The sequence below is a fragment of the Cnephaeus nilssonii genome (genome assembly GCF_951640355.1).
Source record: "Cnephaeus nilssonii genome assembly, chromosome: 3".
NCBI classification, from domain to species: Eukaryota; Metazoa; Chordata; class Mammalia; order Chiroptera; family Vespertilionidae; genus Cnephaeus; species Cnephaeus nilssonii.
The window spans coordinates 65,818,018-65,830,581 of NC_137074.1; the positions used below are offsets into that span (position 1 = coordinate 65,818,018).

The 12,564-nt window shown below is 40.6% G+C and overlaps 1 protein-coding gene across 2 annotated transcripts in view; it reads left to right on the forward strand.

Annotated features, from left to right (window-relative positions):
- The window catches only part of CCDC80 (coiled-coil domain containing 80), a 35,737-nt gene extending 31,056 nt beyond the window's left edge, over positions 1 to 4,681 (forward strand). For both annotated transcript variants that reach the window (XM_079767210.1, XM_079767211.1), the window contains 3 exons: positions 324 to 427; positions 2,903 to 2,983; positions 4,168 to 4,681. In XM_079767210.1, the coding sequence (XP_079623336.1) occupies positions 324 to 427; positions 2,903 to 2,983; positions 4,168 to 4,514 (532 nt within the window). In that variant the 3' untranslated portion in view covers positions 4,515 to 4,681. The remainder of the gene's footprint in view (positions 1 to 323; positions 428 to 2,902; positions 2,984 to 4,167) is intronic.
- The last annotated feature ends 7,883 nt before the right edge of the window (positions 4,682 to 12,564 follow it).

The window sequence follows — 12,564 nt, forward strand, 5'->3', positions numbered from 1 at the left end:
TAGGACATACAATTTTGATCAGTCTCCATTGCATCTGAGAGCTGTGTCTCTTCCTAAGTGACCTCATCAGGCATGGTGGCCAAACTCATGCCTGACATACCATGCAAATGCCACAGTAGGCAGACTGTGAAGTTACAACAGAAAAAGTGCAAGAAATGTGCAAATGCAGTTGAATGGCTTTGAGGAGCTATGAGATGTTTCTGAGAGTCAGTGCTTTCTGTTCTGGGCATAGAAAAATACCAACAGCCAAAGTTACCCTGCTTCCTTACACTATAGCCTCTATTGTTCGAAGCAGTCATTGTGGCCTTCTGCTTCTTTTCCAGATTCCGATGGAGGAGGCGGTTGCTGGTGATCTCTGCTCCTAATGATGAAGACTGGGCCTATTCACAGCAGCTCTCGGCCCTCAGTGGTCAGGCATGCAATTTTGGTGAGTGGGAAGCCTCGTCATCTCTGCCTTCCCACACCACTCTCTTCCTGCTCAACTCTAAAATGAAACATAGAAGCTGAGCTCATTCAAATGTTCCCCAATCCAGACTGTAGATTCCCAGACACTTACTCAGTTATATTGAGTATAAAGTTGCTTTCAGACTGGAGCCTTAGTCAACTGGGATCTATTTTTTTTCTTTCTCTCAATATTCTCCCCTCTCAGATTCTTCATGAAAATACCTTCTGCTTTACTGTCAGTGATCTGTATTATGTCATATATATGTCTCAAGACCATATCTATCATCATTTACCTAAGTTATGATACTCATTATTTACTTAGGTAATTCTGGATACTTCACAAATTAAATGTCTTTTGTACAACAAGAATGGTGTTAGAATGAATGTATTAATTGAAGCACATTATGCTAATTTGCCATTCCTTTAAAAGGGCACCAAGAGACCTGTTAAACAGAACCTTATTTTTAAGACAAGCAGGTAATAGAGAACTTTTTTTTTTGTAGTAAATTGCCCACTGTTTTGAAAATTAATGCTTGTGTGTGTGTGTTTTTACCAAACATTATTATTCTAGTGATCTGATACAGCTAATATCATTTTGAATGTGGATATTTAGAAAGGAAAATGCATAGTACATAGAACCACGGAGATAATGGCAATTCCGAAAGTGGAAATCCCAACTGAAGTCTCATTTAAGATATAACTCTGCTGAGGAAGAATTTTTGAGAGTCCTGGGTGTTGGGAAGTAGCAGGGGCCACTGTTTAAAAAAAATTATTATTGGAATCAGCATTATTTTTATACTTCTGTTAGGAAGGAAAATCATTTGTTATACAACTGTACTTGATTTATCAAAGGGGAAGGGGTGAGTTTTATAAAGCACCAACAGAGCCTGGATCCTTGCTATGTACCAGTAACTGTAAATTATAAATATATTTCAGTTTTTATTTATGCTCCTTTTATCACAGTTAAAATTTAAGACTTTATATCAACATATATAAGATTTGATTGTGATACTATTCTTAAGCATATTTTAAATTATTTATAGCTACCAACAGTGCTAGAAAGCAGAAGTTCCTAGAGTAGTTAATGACCCTTCACAATAAGAATATAAATAAAATCATGACTTGTTAATTTTCTAAAGACATCTTTCCTGCAGCTATTAGGTGATGTTGGTTGGTGTTTTTTTGTTTGTTTGTTAATCCTCCACCCTAGGATATTTTTCCATTGATTTTTAGAGAGTGGAAAGGAGGGGAAGAGAGAGAGAGAGAAACATTGATGTGTGAGAGACTCATCAATTGGTTGCCTCCCGCACGCGCCCTGTCCGGGTGGCGTCGGGGATGGAGCCTGCAACCTAGGTGTGTGTCCTTCAATGGAATCGAACCCAGGACCCTTCAGTCCGAGGGCCAGTGCTCTATCCACTGAGCCAAACCGGCTAGTGTTTTTAACCTCTGCACATAGAGCCTAAGTCACATTACTGTAGGCAAACTCTTGTTTACAATATACAGGAAATGTGAACAACTCATGAATAAATTCATGATCTTCCCTTTTGGGAAACACAAGTCAACAGAATGTTTTATTTCTCTGAGAAGAGTAAAGACCACAAAAACTTCTTTGAAATAATATTTTGCTTTAAGCTCCTCCTTAAAAGAGACCTCCCAAAGCTGCTTTCAATTTTCTCCCCTGGACAATAAACACCAACAGTATTCATATCATTAGTCCCAAGTTATTACGCTGACTAGGCTGGAACCTCGTCTAAGCCATGAGATCTTGAGAGAATGAATTGTCAGCCCCCTTGCCCTCCTGTTTCTTTCTCCTGAATCCCTCCATGTGTGCTTCATCTTCAAAAGAATTCCAGTGAGCTGCCAAGGCATGACCTCTCCTTCCTGAGACTTCAGCTGAGGGTGGGAAGCAGACTGTGCTTGCCTAGGTGTGACCTACCCTTTGAATCCTCAAAATAAGTGATAAGAACCTGCCTTTTAAGCTACAAACTTTATTCGGGGAAGCCAGAATTATTTCTTTAACAATCACAATGGATAAGGTCTCCAGTCTTTTTTCTGAAAGCAATCTATGTAAGTTTATGTGACTTTTTTTCAGAACACTAATCAGTTTAGATCATCTTAGATATTTTAATGTTCCGATGACTTTATTTTCATTTTGTCATTTAATAAAGTCAGAATCACAGTTTTAGAGCAAATTCTTCTATTTTAATATACAAAACAACACCCCCCCCCCAAAGCAAACAACATCTGATGCTGTTAATTCCCCAAATCTACAATTGTAGAAGTATTTAAGTATTTTCTTATGGAATAACTTAAAAATGGATTATTCTACCTAATCAGGTTATGTTCTATTTTCTTTTTGAACTTAGAGATTTTAATGGTCAGACATTGGTGTTTGGAATTAAAAATTAACTTAGAGTCCTTTCCCCTAATTCTATGGCTTTTTTTTTTTTCCTCTTAGGTCTGCGCCACATAACCATTCTGAAGCTTTTAGGCATTGGAGAAGAAATTGGGGGAGTCTTAGAACTATTCCCGATTAATGGTATAGTGTTGTTATTTTATAATAATTAAATTATATTGAATTTTATGCTAACAGTGGGTATACCTCTAAACCTTAGTGTCAGCAAACTCATTAGGCAACAGAGCTAAATATCAACAGTACGATTGAAATTTCTTTTGAGAGCCAAATTTTTTAAACTTAAACTTCTTCTAATGCCACTTCTTCAAAATAGACTCGCCCAGGCCGTGGTATTTTGTGGAAGAGCCACACTCAAGGGGCCAAAGAGCCGCATGTGGCTCGCAAGCCGCAGTTTGCCGACCACGGCTCTAAGGTATACCCCACCTCCTTTGCACATAAGGATGTGTGTGTGTGTCTGCGTGCGCGCACGTGCACGCGCATGCCCACACAGTATGTGTGTAGAGGAAGGGGAAGTGGAGTGAAAAAACTAACAGTGTTTTCAATGTAAAATTACTCATAAATTATAGTAAAAATATTTACTTTATTAACTAGTAATATTTGACTTGTTTACAAAGCATTTTCATCTATGTTATCTCATTTAATTCTCACGATGGTACTGTGAGGCCCATAGATTATATCTTAATGATTCCCTTTCAACAGATAAAGATATACTAGTGTACTAAAAGGCTCCAAGAAGCTGAAAGACGATGACTAGCGACCAAAGATTTCAGAAGGCATATCCAGTCCTTCCTTCCAAGATCAGGCTCTTTACATGAGAAAATGTATATGAAATCCAGGCACAATGCTGGACAGTGTCAATAATCACAATTGTTCAAATACATTTACCCAGTGCTTACGTGACTGGTGTTCTTCACCTTTGACAATAAAATAAGCTTTTTTAAAATACAGACAACAGCATCAAAAGAAAAACTGTAATTGCAAAGAACTAACTAAGCTAATTGGAAATAAACTTAGAAATGCAAACAATATAATCTTTGTTAATGACAAATCTTAAATAAATTGATCTTGCAAGGATTAAATTAAGGGGCTGGTTTTATATGTTTAACATTCTTATAAAGGGGACATCATGTGCACAGCAGGGACATTTAATTTCTAGTAGGAAAAAAACAGCAAACTTCTTTAATTGGATCTTGAGCTAAAGAGAATAGATCATGGGTCCTTTCTTCATTCTCACTGTGATTTCTTCTCACTTTGTTTTCCTGAGTGCTCTCTTTAATCCACTAACAATTTTTCTAATTCTATTCTAGGGAGCTCTGTTGTTGAGCGAGAAGATGTACCAGCCCATTTGGTGAAAGACATACGTAACTATTTTCAAGTGAGCCCTGAGTACTTCTCCATGCTTCTAGTTGGAAAAGATGGAAATGTAAAATCCTGGTATCCTTCCCCAATGTGGTCCATGGTGATCGTGTACGATTTAATTGATTCAATGCAACTCCGGAGACAGGAAATGGCCATTCAGCAGTCACTGGGGATGCGCTGCCCAGAAGATGAGTATGCAGGCTACGGTTACCATAGTTACCACCAAGGATACCAGGATGGTTACCAGGACGACTACCGTCACCATGAGAGCTACCACCATGGATACCCTTACTGAACAGAAAAATGTAACCTTAGCCCCAGTCAGTTTCCCCTTCATCTGTTAAAGCCACATGTGGCCAGCTACGTAAAGGAGTTCTGCCTACATTCCACACTGCCCACTACGTTCCCTTCCTTTTTCTTTCTGTGTTCTTCCAAGATTAAATAATAGCAAACCTTGGCCTACTCATGAGTTGTTATTGAAGCCTTCAGTCATAAAGGCATTTGAAATAAGTATTTGTTTTTCTAACTGGAGGGGATCTGGTGCTGAAAAATTGTTACTGAAAATGGATATTTTACTTCTCTTACATGATGGACATGATTTGGAATACAAAATTCTATAGAATAAGTAATTATGTCTGTCTTCTACTTTTTTTAGTGTTCACTGGTAAGTGCAAACTGTGATCAAGGACATTAAAGATCACAGCGCATATTTTCAGGACACATCTGAACAACTGGGGCAGACAGAAGAGATAGTTTCTTAACCTTTTTTGAAATGTCCGTCAAGAAATGATTAAGATGGCTCTGCTTTCTTCATGGTGTTATTTTCTTTCATGAAGCTTGATACCACAGGAGTCCATTGATACTGGCTACCAAGCCAGAGAAAGCACCTAAACCAGTCTTTCTATTATAGCCACCGCCCACTCTGTTGATGTTATCTTGAGTTTGAGATGTGGCAGGGAAGAGGAATCCCTAAATCAGCAGCAGACTCTGACCCTGCTGCTAGAGGTGACACCTACAGAGTTCTAGCAGGTACCGTGGACTTCCTGGCATGGAACACCTTGACCCCTCACCGTTAACCCCTGTACTTATTTTCTAATGGGCCTGTTACCCCCACAGGACCTTGTAAAATAAAATTACAAAGAAGGAGATTCTATCCAGGAGTTCTTTTGTGCTGTCAAAGGCAAGTGGTACGATATCACAGTGGATAACAAAATATAATCCTTTTCTTTGTAGCTGGAGAACAAAATATAATCCTTTTCTTTGAAAAAGAACATTTGTTTTTTACATATGGCACATAAACTAAATACTTTCCTTTCCCCCTTCCTTCCTTCTTCCCTACTTCTCTTTCTTCAACAAACAACTGCCAAGTACTATTTACCAACTAATTTCTATGAGCCGGCCTTGAGGCAGTCAGTCAGAATCCCAGGCCGACAGTGCCAGCCTCTATCAATAAAGGGATGCTTATTATTTTTCCACTGTTAATAATAACTAATTCTCCAAATAATGTTTGGTTGGTTATTAACTCTAATGAGCAATGAGCGAAGATATCGATAACTGCATTTCGAGGCACATGTGAATGTTCCCTATTAACTCACCTGTGCCTATTTGTACAAATCTGTCTTCACATCATCTGAACTTTGTTACAATTACAGTAAAAGTGGAAATTGTGACTACATGAGTTTGAGAAAATCTCTTGTTTTGCCCCTCATTCTCCATGAAGACCATTCATTCTTACCTGTTATACAGGCAACTGAGGTCTGGGAAGTTCAAGTGACTTTAGAACACAGTTCTCTTATTCTGTAAATTATGCTCCCACCACACCCCTCTGCATGGTGGAGAGCTTTCCTCCTCCCTCCTTCCAGAACAGCCTGTACCAGCTGCTAGAGACATGCAAGGGAAAGAGCCAGGTTGACGTATGTTACTCTTAAATTTATGCCAAGGTGAAGCACTGCTTGAAATTGCCAATAAAAATGAATTTCTTTACCATTGCTTCTGAAATAATGTAGGGACAATGCTTAAGTAAGAGGCCCAAATAGTCTCAGTTTTAGGAAATATGATAATGAGGGAGTTTCATCTCCCAAAGAAATGAATTTAGATAGAAATAGAAAATTTACTTCTAAAATAATATCAAGGTTGTAGCTCCTACAATCAAAGAACAACAACCGTTTTTCATAAGCTCAGATTACTTTTTCAATCATTCTTCTTGTTTTGCTTGCACTGAGATTAGTAATTAGCAATGTTTCTGACTCTCCTTTCTCTAATGAGAGGGGCCTAAAAATTATGGGTCATTATTTAGGCCACTGTAGAATTAGCCATAGCTCAGCAAAAACCCTGAAATACCTTCAGAGGAAGGTGCTATTGGTAAAAGTCCTCAAATTCTACAATCTGGTAAAATACAAAGTATTCCCCAGCAGATGAGAAAATTGGATATTTAGGTAACATGAGTCTGTGTATTCTGGGGGTACAGATCAGAGAGTTTGAAATCTGGGTACTGTTTTTCTGTAAAAGCATTTCTTTCAAAACCATAGCAACAACAACAACAAAAAATGGTCAGGAACAAGCAATATATCATTTTTTAGAAAGCCTGTGGAATTATGGTATTTAAAAAGAAAAGCAGCTGGTTGAGTTAGGGAAAGCTGGATGATCCTGAAAAGGACACAGCCTTGCCAAAGTCACTGGTTGTCACAGTTCCCTTCTACGAATTTCAGTAATTGTTTTTTACCAGAGCAATCCCAGGCTCTGCGGCGAATATTAATCCAGCAGAGAGTTCCTTCCCCTGCCACAGAGGCAGGCGGCTGAGGTGCAGCGGAGCCCGTGGAACCCAAATGGTCTCCTTTTCTGGAGGTTAGTTAATCATGAAACTCACACCTTATCAACTTCTAGAGCATCGAGGAAAAAAATAGCTCAATACCAGGGAGGATGGTAACCTCAGTGAGCCCTGATTGTTGATCTCAGGACTCAGTCATGTATGGAGATTACAGATAGAGAGGCCTCTTGAAAAGAAACTTTGTCCATTGCTCTGCCACCACGAATTCTCCTTTCCCTGTCGATTGCGTTCCTTTCTTCCTCTCTCCTTCTTGGCTGCTCTCTACTTAATGGGTTGGGGCAGTGGTCGGCAAACTCATTAGTCAACAGAGCCAAATATCAACAGTACAACGATTGAAATTTCTTTTGAGAGCCAAATTTTTTAAACTTAAACTTCTTCTAACGCCACTTCTTCAAAATAGACTCGCCCAGGCCGTTGTACTTTGTGGAAGAGCCACACTCAAGGGGCCAAAGAGCCGCAGTTTGCCGACCACAGGGTTGGGGTGTGCAGAGAGTGCGGTGTAGTTAATGAATATTCTTAACTTCATGGCAAAAATGAAGCACAGTTAAAATGCTAACTCCTTCTCTTCAGTTCTCTCAGAGCTGGTGCAAAGCTCCCAATGCCAGACTTTCTCTGAGTTTTGTACATGTGATCATGAGCTCAAGAATCAAGGTTATGGAGGTGTTTTGTGTTGGTCTCAGCCTATGATAGTGCTGCTGTCAGCTAGGAATGCCTGAGGCACTCACCTGGATCCATACTGTGGTGGCAGCCCCCACAGATATTTCCCTGAGCAGGAGCAGAACCATGTTGTGGCCTTGTCCTTATTATGATTGCAAGATGCACTTCAGCTACACCCTCAGGGAGCTTTGAAAAAAACTAGTTTATTACTCACAGTTCCTGGAACTAGGTCACAGGAAGAATGGGAACCAGAGGTTTTGAATTTTTGGGGGTCAAAGCTAGGGTACCTAGGGCTTCATGGGTTCACACCTTATTGGTGAATTTAAAACATAAGAGCAGAAGTTAAAGTGCAGGAAGAAAAGAGCAGGGTGACTCAAGTGATCAATTATCTAGGTCATCGAGGGCTTTCTACCAGGGGGACTTCAGCCTTGGCCAGGTGACTCAGTTAGTTGGAGTGTTTTCCTGTACACCAAAAGGTTGGGGGCTCCATCCTGGTCGGGACCCATACAGGAGGCAATGGATAGATGTTTCTCTCTTACATTGATATTTCTCTCTTGCCACCTTTCTCTCTGAAATCAATAATAATAATAATAAATCCTTGGGTATTTTAAATAAATAAAAATAAATAAATAGGAACTTCATGGATAGGCAGCTGGCTCTTTATTTAGTTATGTAGTTGACAATATGTTTATTCAAGATGGATGTCTTCTAAATGAATGCCTTGGTAAGCGAAAGTTATTGTCAAATAAGTACATTACAAAACAAAAAAGCTAATTGTCAGGCACTTACACTACAGGTAGTAAGGGCAAAGAGCCAACTGTAGCAGATTCAATGGCTGTCCTAGAAAGGCCACTGGTCTTGGGACAACTGCTGGTCCTCGCTTTGCTATGTACTTACCTGTGACCTGAGATGAGTCACTTTACCTCTGGGCTCAGTTTCTCATCTCCAAATAAGAGAGTAGGACTAGATATGGAAGTTTCTGTTAAACCCTGACATTTGTGAATCTTTCTTGACCTTTAAGGAGTAGGCTGCTAAGCTCAGAGGTTTCCTGTGGTCAAAATGAATTGACTTCTCAGAGAATCCAGACTTTGTAGTTCAGAATTCAGTTCCAGATGTTTAGAAGGTTGGGGAAAAGGTATGAAATAACTTCCCTGAGTTCTTCCCAGCATAGTGCACTGTTGCAGCTGAATCAAGGAGGTCATACGTCTAACAACAGAAACCCTCATCCTCTCCTTATAGCCAGACTGGCATTTCCAAGGACATTCAGGTTGGCAAAGACTGTGAGCATCCTGAACGTTTAAGGAGTCCCTCCCACAAGGCATTGAGTTTCCTAACTTGGTGACCACATGCATCATCTGTTGTCCTGAAGCTTGGACAAACTGGGCAGTCCCTTGCTGACTGCAGAGGCCTTAAATATTAGTGCTTTCTTCCTAGAAAGCAAAAGAATGGTCCTCCATCCTTCAATCTATGGGTGGATACATGTGATAAGGAGGCTGAGTGAAAAGATGGGGTGATTTTAAATAGATAAAACTGATCCTGGGAAAAATTTTATTTGGCTTTCCTCTTCCCCCATAAGCACCCCTTTCCTCTCTCCTGGCCATTTCCCCCTTTCCCAGGCCCCTCTGTCATGACCCATTCTGGCTCACGGATGGCTATAACTGATTAGGTGTAACTGAGAGCCTGAAGGTGCCACTCTTTCCAAGGATATCTGCAATGCAAAAAGGAGATCCTTGAAGGTGGGAGGGAGAGAACAGCTTGGCAAACCCTTTCTGGAAGATTGCCAACCCCTGGAAACAAGCCTCACTTTTTCCTCCAAAACTTAGAGAAAGAGTAAATTCCACCTGCAGACATCACCTTCTCTCCATCTGTCTCCTTCATTCCTCTTTTCCAGCCTTGGCTTGCTTCTGGTCAGGAACACTTTTTAGAGAACCAAACTGAAACAGGGTAGGAAGAGGTAGGTATATGCCCAAATTTGGCAAGACCTGATCAGGAATAGCTGAAAGCTTTGATGTGTGCAAAGAACCATCTGGTCATTTCATTTCTTCTTTTTTTTTTTTCTCATTTTTGTTATTAAGGTATTACATATGTGTCCATATCCCCCATTACCCCTCCCCACCCCACTGCCATACATGCCCTCACACCCCAGTGTCTTGCGTCCATTGGTTATGCTTATATGCATGCATACAAGTCCTTTGGTTGATCTCTTAACTCTCCCCCCACTCCCCTCGTCCCAGCCTTCCCGCGGTAATTTGACAGTCTGTTCAATGCTTCTCTGCCTCTGTATCTACCTTTGTTCATCAGGTTATAATGTTCTTTATTATCCATAAATGAGTGAGATCATGTGGTATTTTTCTTTCACTGACTGGCTTATTTCACTTAACATAATGCTCTCCAGTATCATCCATGCTGCTGCAAATGTTAAAGATTCCTTCTTTTTTAAAGCAGCGTAGTATTCCATTGTGTAGATGTACCACAGTTTTCTAATCCACTCATCTGCTGATGGGCACTTAGGCTGTTTCCAAATCTTAGCTATGGTGAATTGTGCTGCTATGAACACAGGGGTGCATATATCCTTTCTGATTGGTGTTTCTAGTTTCTTGGTCATTTCATTTCTTAATGCAAGTTACTAACTTGAAGGTTAGACCCAAGTTATATGGTGATTCAAACATTTATTGTACTTACACTATTTTCTCTGTAGTTTTCTAGAAACCAGGAATAAAAACTGAAACAGACATTTCCCTGTACAGACTAGAAAGAATAGTCAAGTACAGTGTTAATTATAAGATAGTATATATAATCAATGATGTGAGTGGGAGTGGTTGGAAGGGACCAGGGAGAGATGAGTGATGATAGTTCTTCAGTCTTTTGGAGGCTAAGAGTATTACATTACTCTTCCTGTCAAGCTCCACATGATTTGAGCAAGTCCATCATATTGACTCCATCATCACCACGGTCAGTGGCTTTTGGATACCCATAGTGCAGGCACTTCTTCCCCTGGGAACTTCCTGTCTCTCAAAGATTTAGGATGTCCACGGAAAATGATGGCACTATTAATTTATTCATAAGCACCACCCCTCCCTGAAATAAGCCAAAATGAACAATAAGTAATTAAGTTATAGAAGAAAACTTCATTAAGATGGAAACTAGGGAATGCCCTGAATCCTACAGCATAAACTTCAAGTCATGTGTGCCTATTCACCATCCTCGACTTGGGAAAACTGGGCACTAAGAAAGATAATACATCCATAATCCATTGCCCAGGCAAGGATCAGCTGTGTCCGAGAGGCCAAAGAGAGGAAACATGGCTACAGTCTGTCTTTTTATCCTCATTTTGACCCACTTAGCTTCCTAATTGAAGGAAGGAGGTTGGAAGGTAAGGATATACACTGAGTGGCCAGATTATTATGACCACCCCATCAGTACTTCGTTGGGCTACCTTTTGCCTTCAATACTGCGGCGATTCTTCTTGGCATCGACTCCACGAGATGTTGAAAGGCGATGCGAGGAATCTGACACCATGCCTGATGAACAGCACTGTCCAGTTCTGTGAGATTTGATGGTTGTGGAACCAGCTGCCTGATGGCTTTTTTAACTTCGTCCCACAAATGCTCAATTGGATTGAGATCTGATGATTGTAGGAGCCACCTAAGCAAGGTAAAGTCTCCATCATGTTCTTGAAACCACTCCTGCACAACACGAGCACTGTGGCATGGTGCATTGTATTGTTGGAAGAAGCCATCTCCTTTGGGATACGCCATCAACATGATAGGATGAACTTGATCAGCACCGATACTTAGGTATGTTGTGCTATTCAGACCTTGTTCCACACGAATTAAAGGGCCCAAATCATGCCAGGAAAACATGCCCCAAACCATAACACTGCCCCCACCAGCTTGAAGGGTTGTACTCATGCATGTGGGGTACACGCTTTCATGCCGTTTCTGCGAAATTCTCACTCTGCCATCTGCATGATGCAACTGGAAACGTGATTCATCGGACCACATGAGTTTTTTCCAATGCTCGACTGTCCAATCCTTGTGTTCCTGTGCGAATTGGAGATGTTTTATCTTGTTAACTGCAGACAGCAAAGGTGTTCGAATAGGCCTTTGGCTTCCATATCCCATACGATGCAGTGTATGGCTAATTTGCCTACAAACGTCATGTGGTCGTAATAATCTGGATATATATGTATGTGTGTGTGTGTGTGCGCGCGCGCGTGTGTATGGAGGGTAAAGCTGGCTTACAACTAGACTGGAAAGCTCTAGCTTCATCTCCATGGACATGAAGATATGAAGATGTCTGGTTTTTTACTCTGGGCCAAGATAGGGGCAATGGGATTTATGATGTGCCATTTAAACTCTGAAACTACCCTGTTAATCCCCAGAATCTGTGTCTTTAATGATGGTTCCCAACTGGCCTGATAATGTAAGTAAACCTGGCTAATTACATGGCCAGAGAGGCATAACTATCCTGGGAAATTCCACTTTGGGCTCTCCCAAAGTCAAGTTTCCTCTTGGTAGTGTGAGCTGGAGGTCGTGGTGAGACCATGATCTGTGGAGAAACAAAGCCCCAGGGAGCTAGGCATGCAGTCTCCTTGGACCCCATTGTCTGCACTCCCCTTTCCTTGCTGCACTGTATCCTTCCCCTCTAAATAAAAGTCTTCTGTGAGTGTGCTCTGTGGAACCTGGTGAGCCTTTTCAACATGTGAACTGGGGAAATCCTTGCAGGGTGATGTGTGTAAACTTTACAGACAAAATTTTACAAAATAAGAACTATTAAAATATTTAACACAGTGGGTTAAATGTATATGAGAATACATAAAATATTATATAAGTACATAGAGTATGCAATATAGAAATTC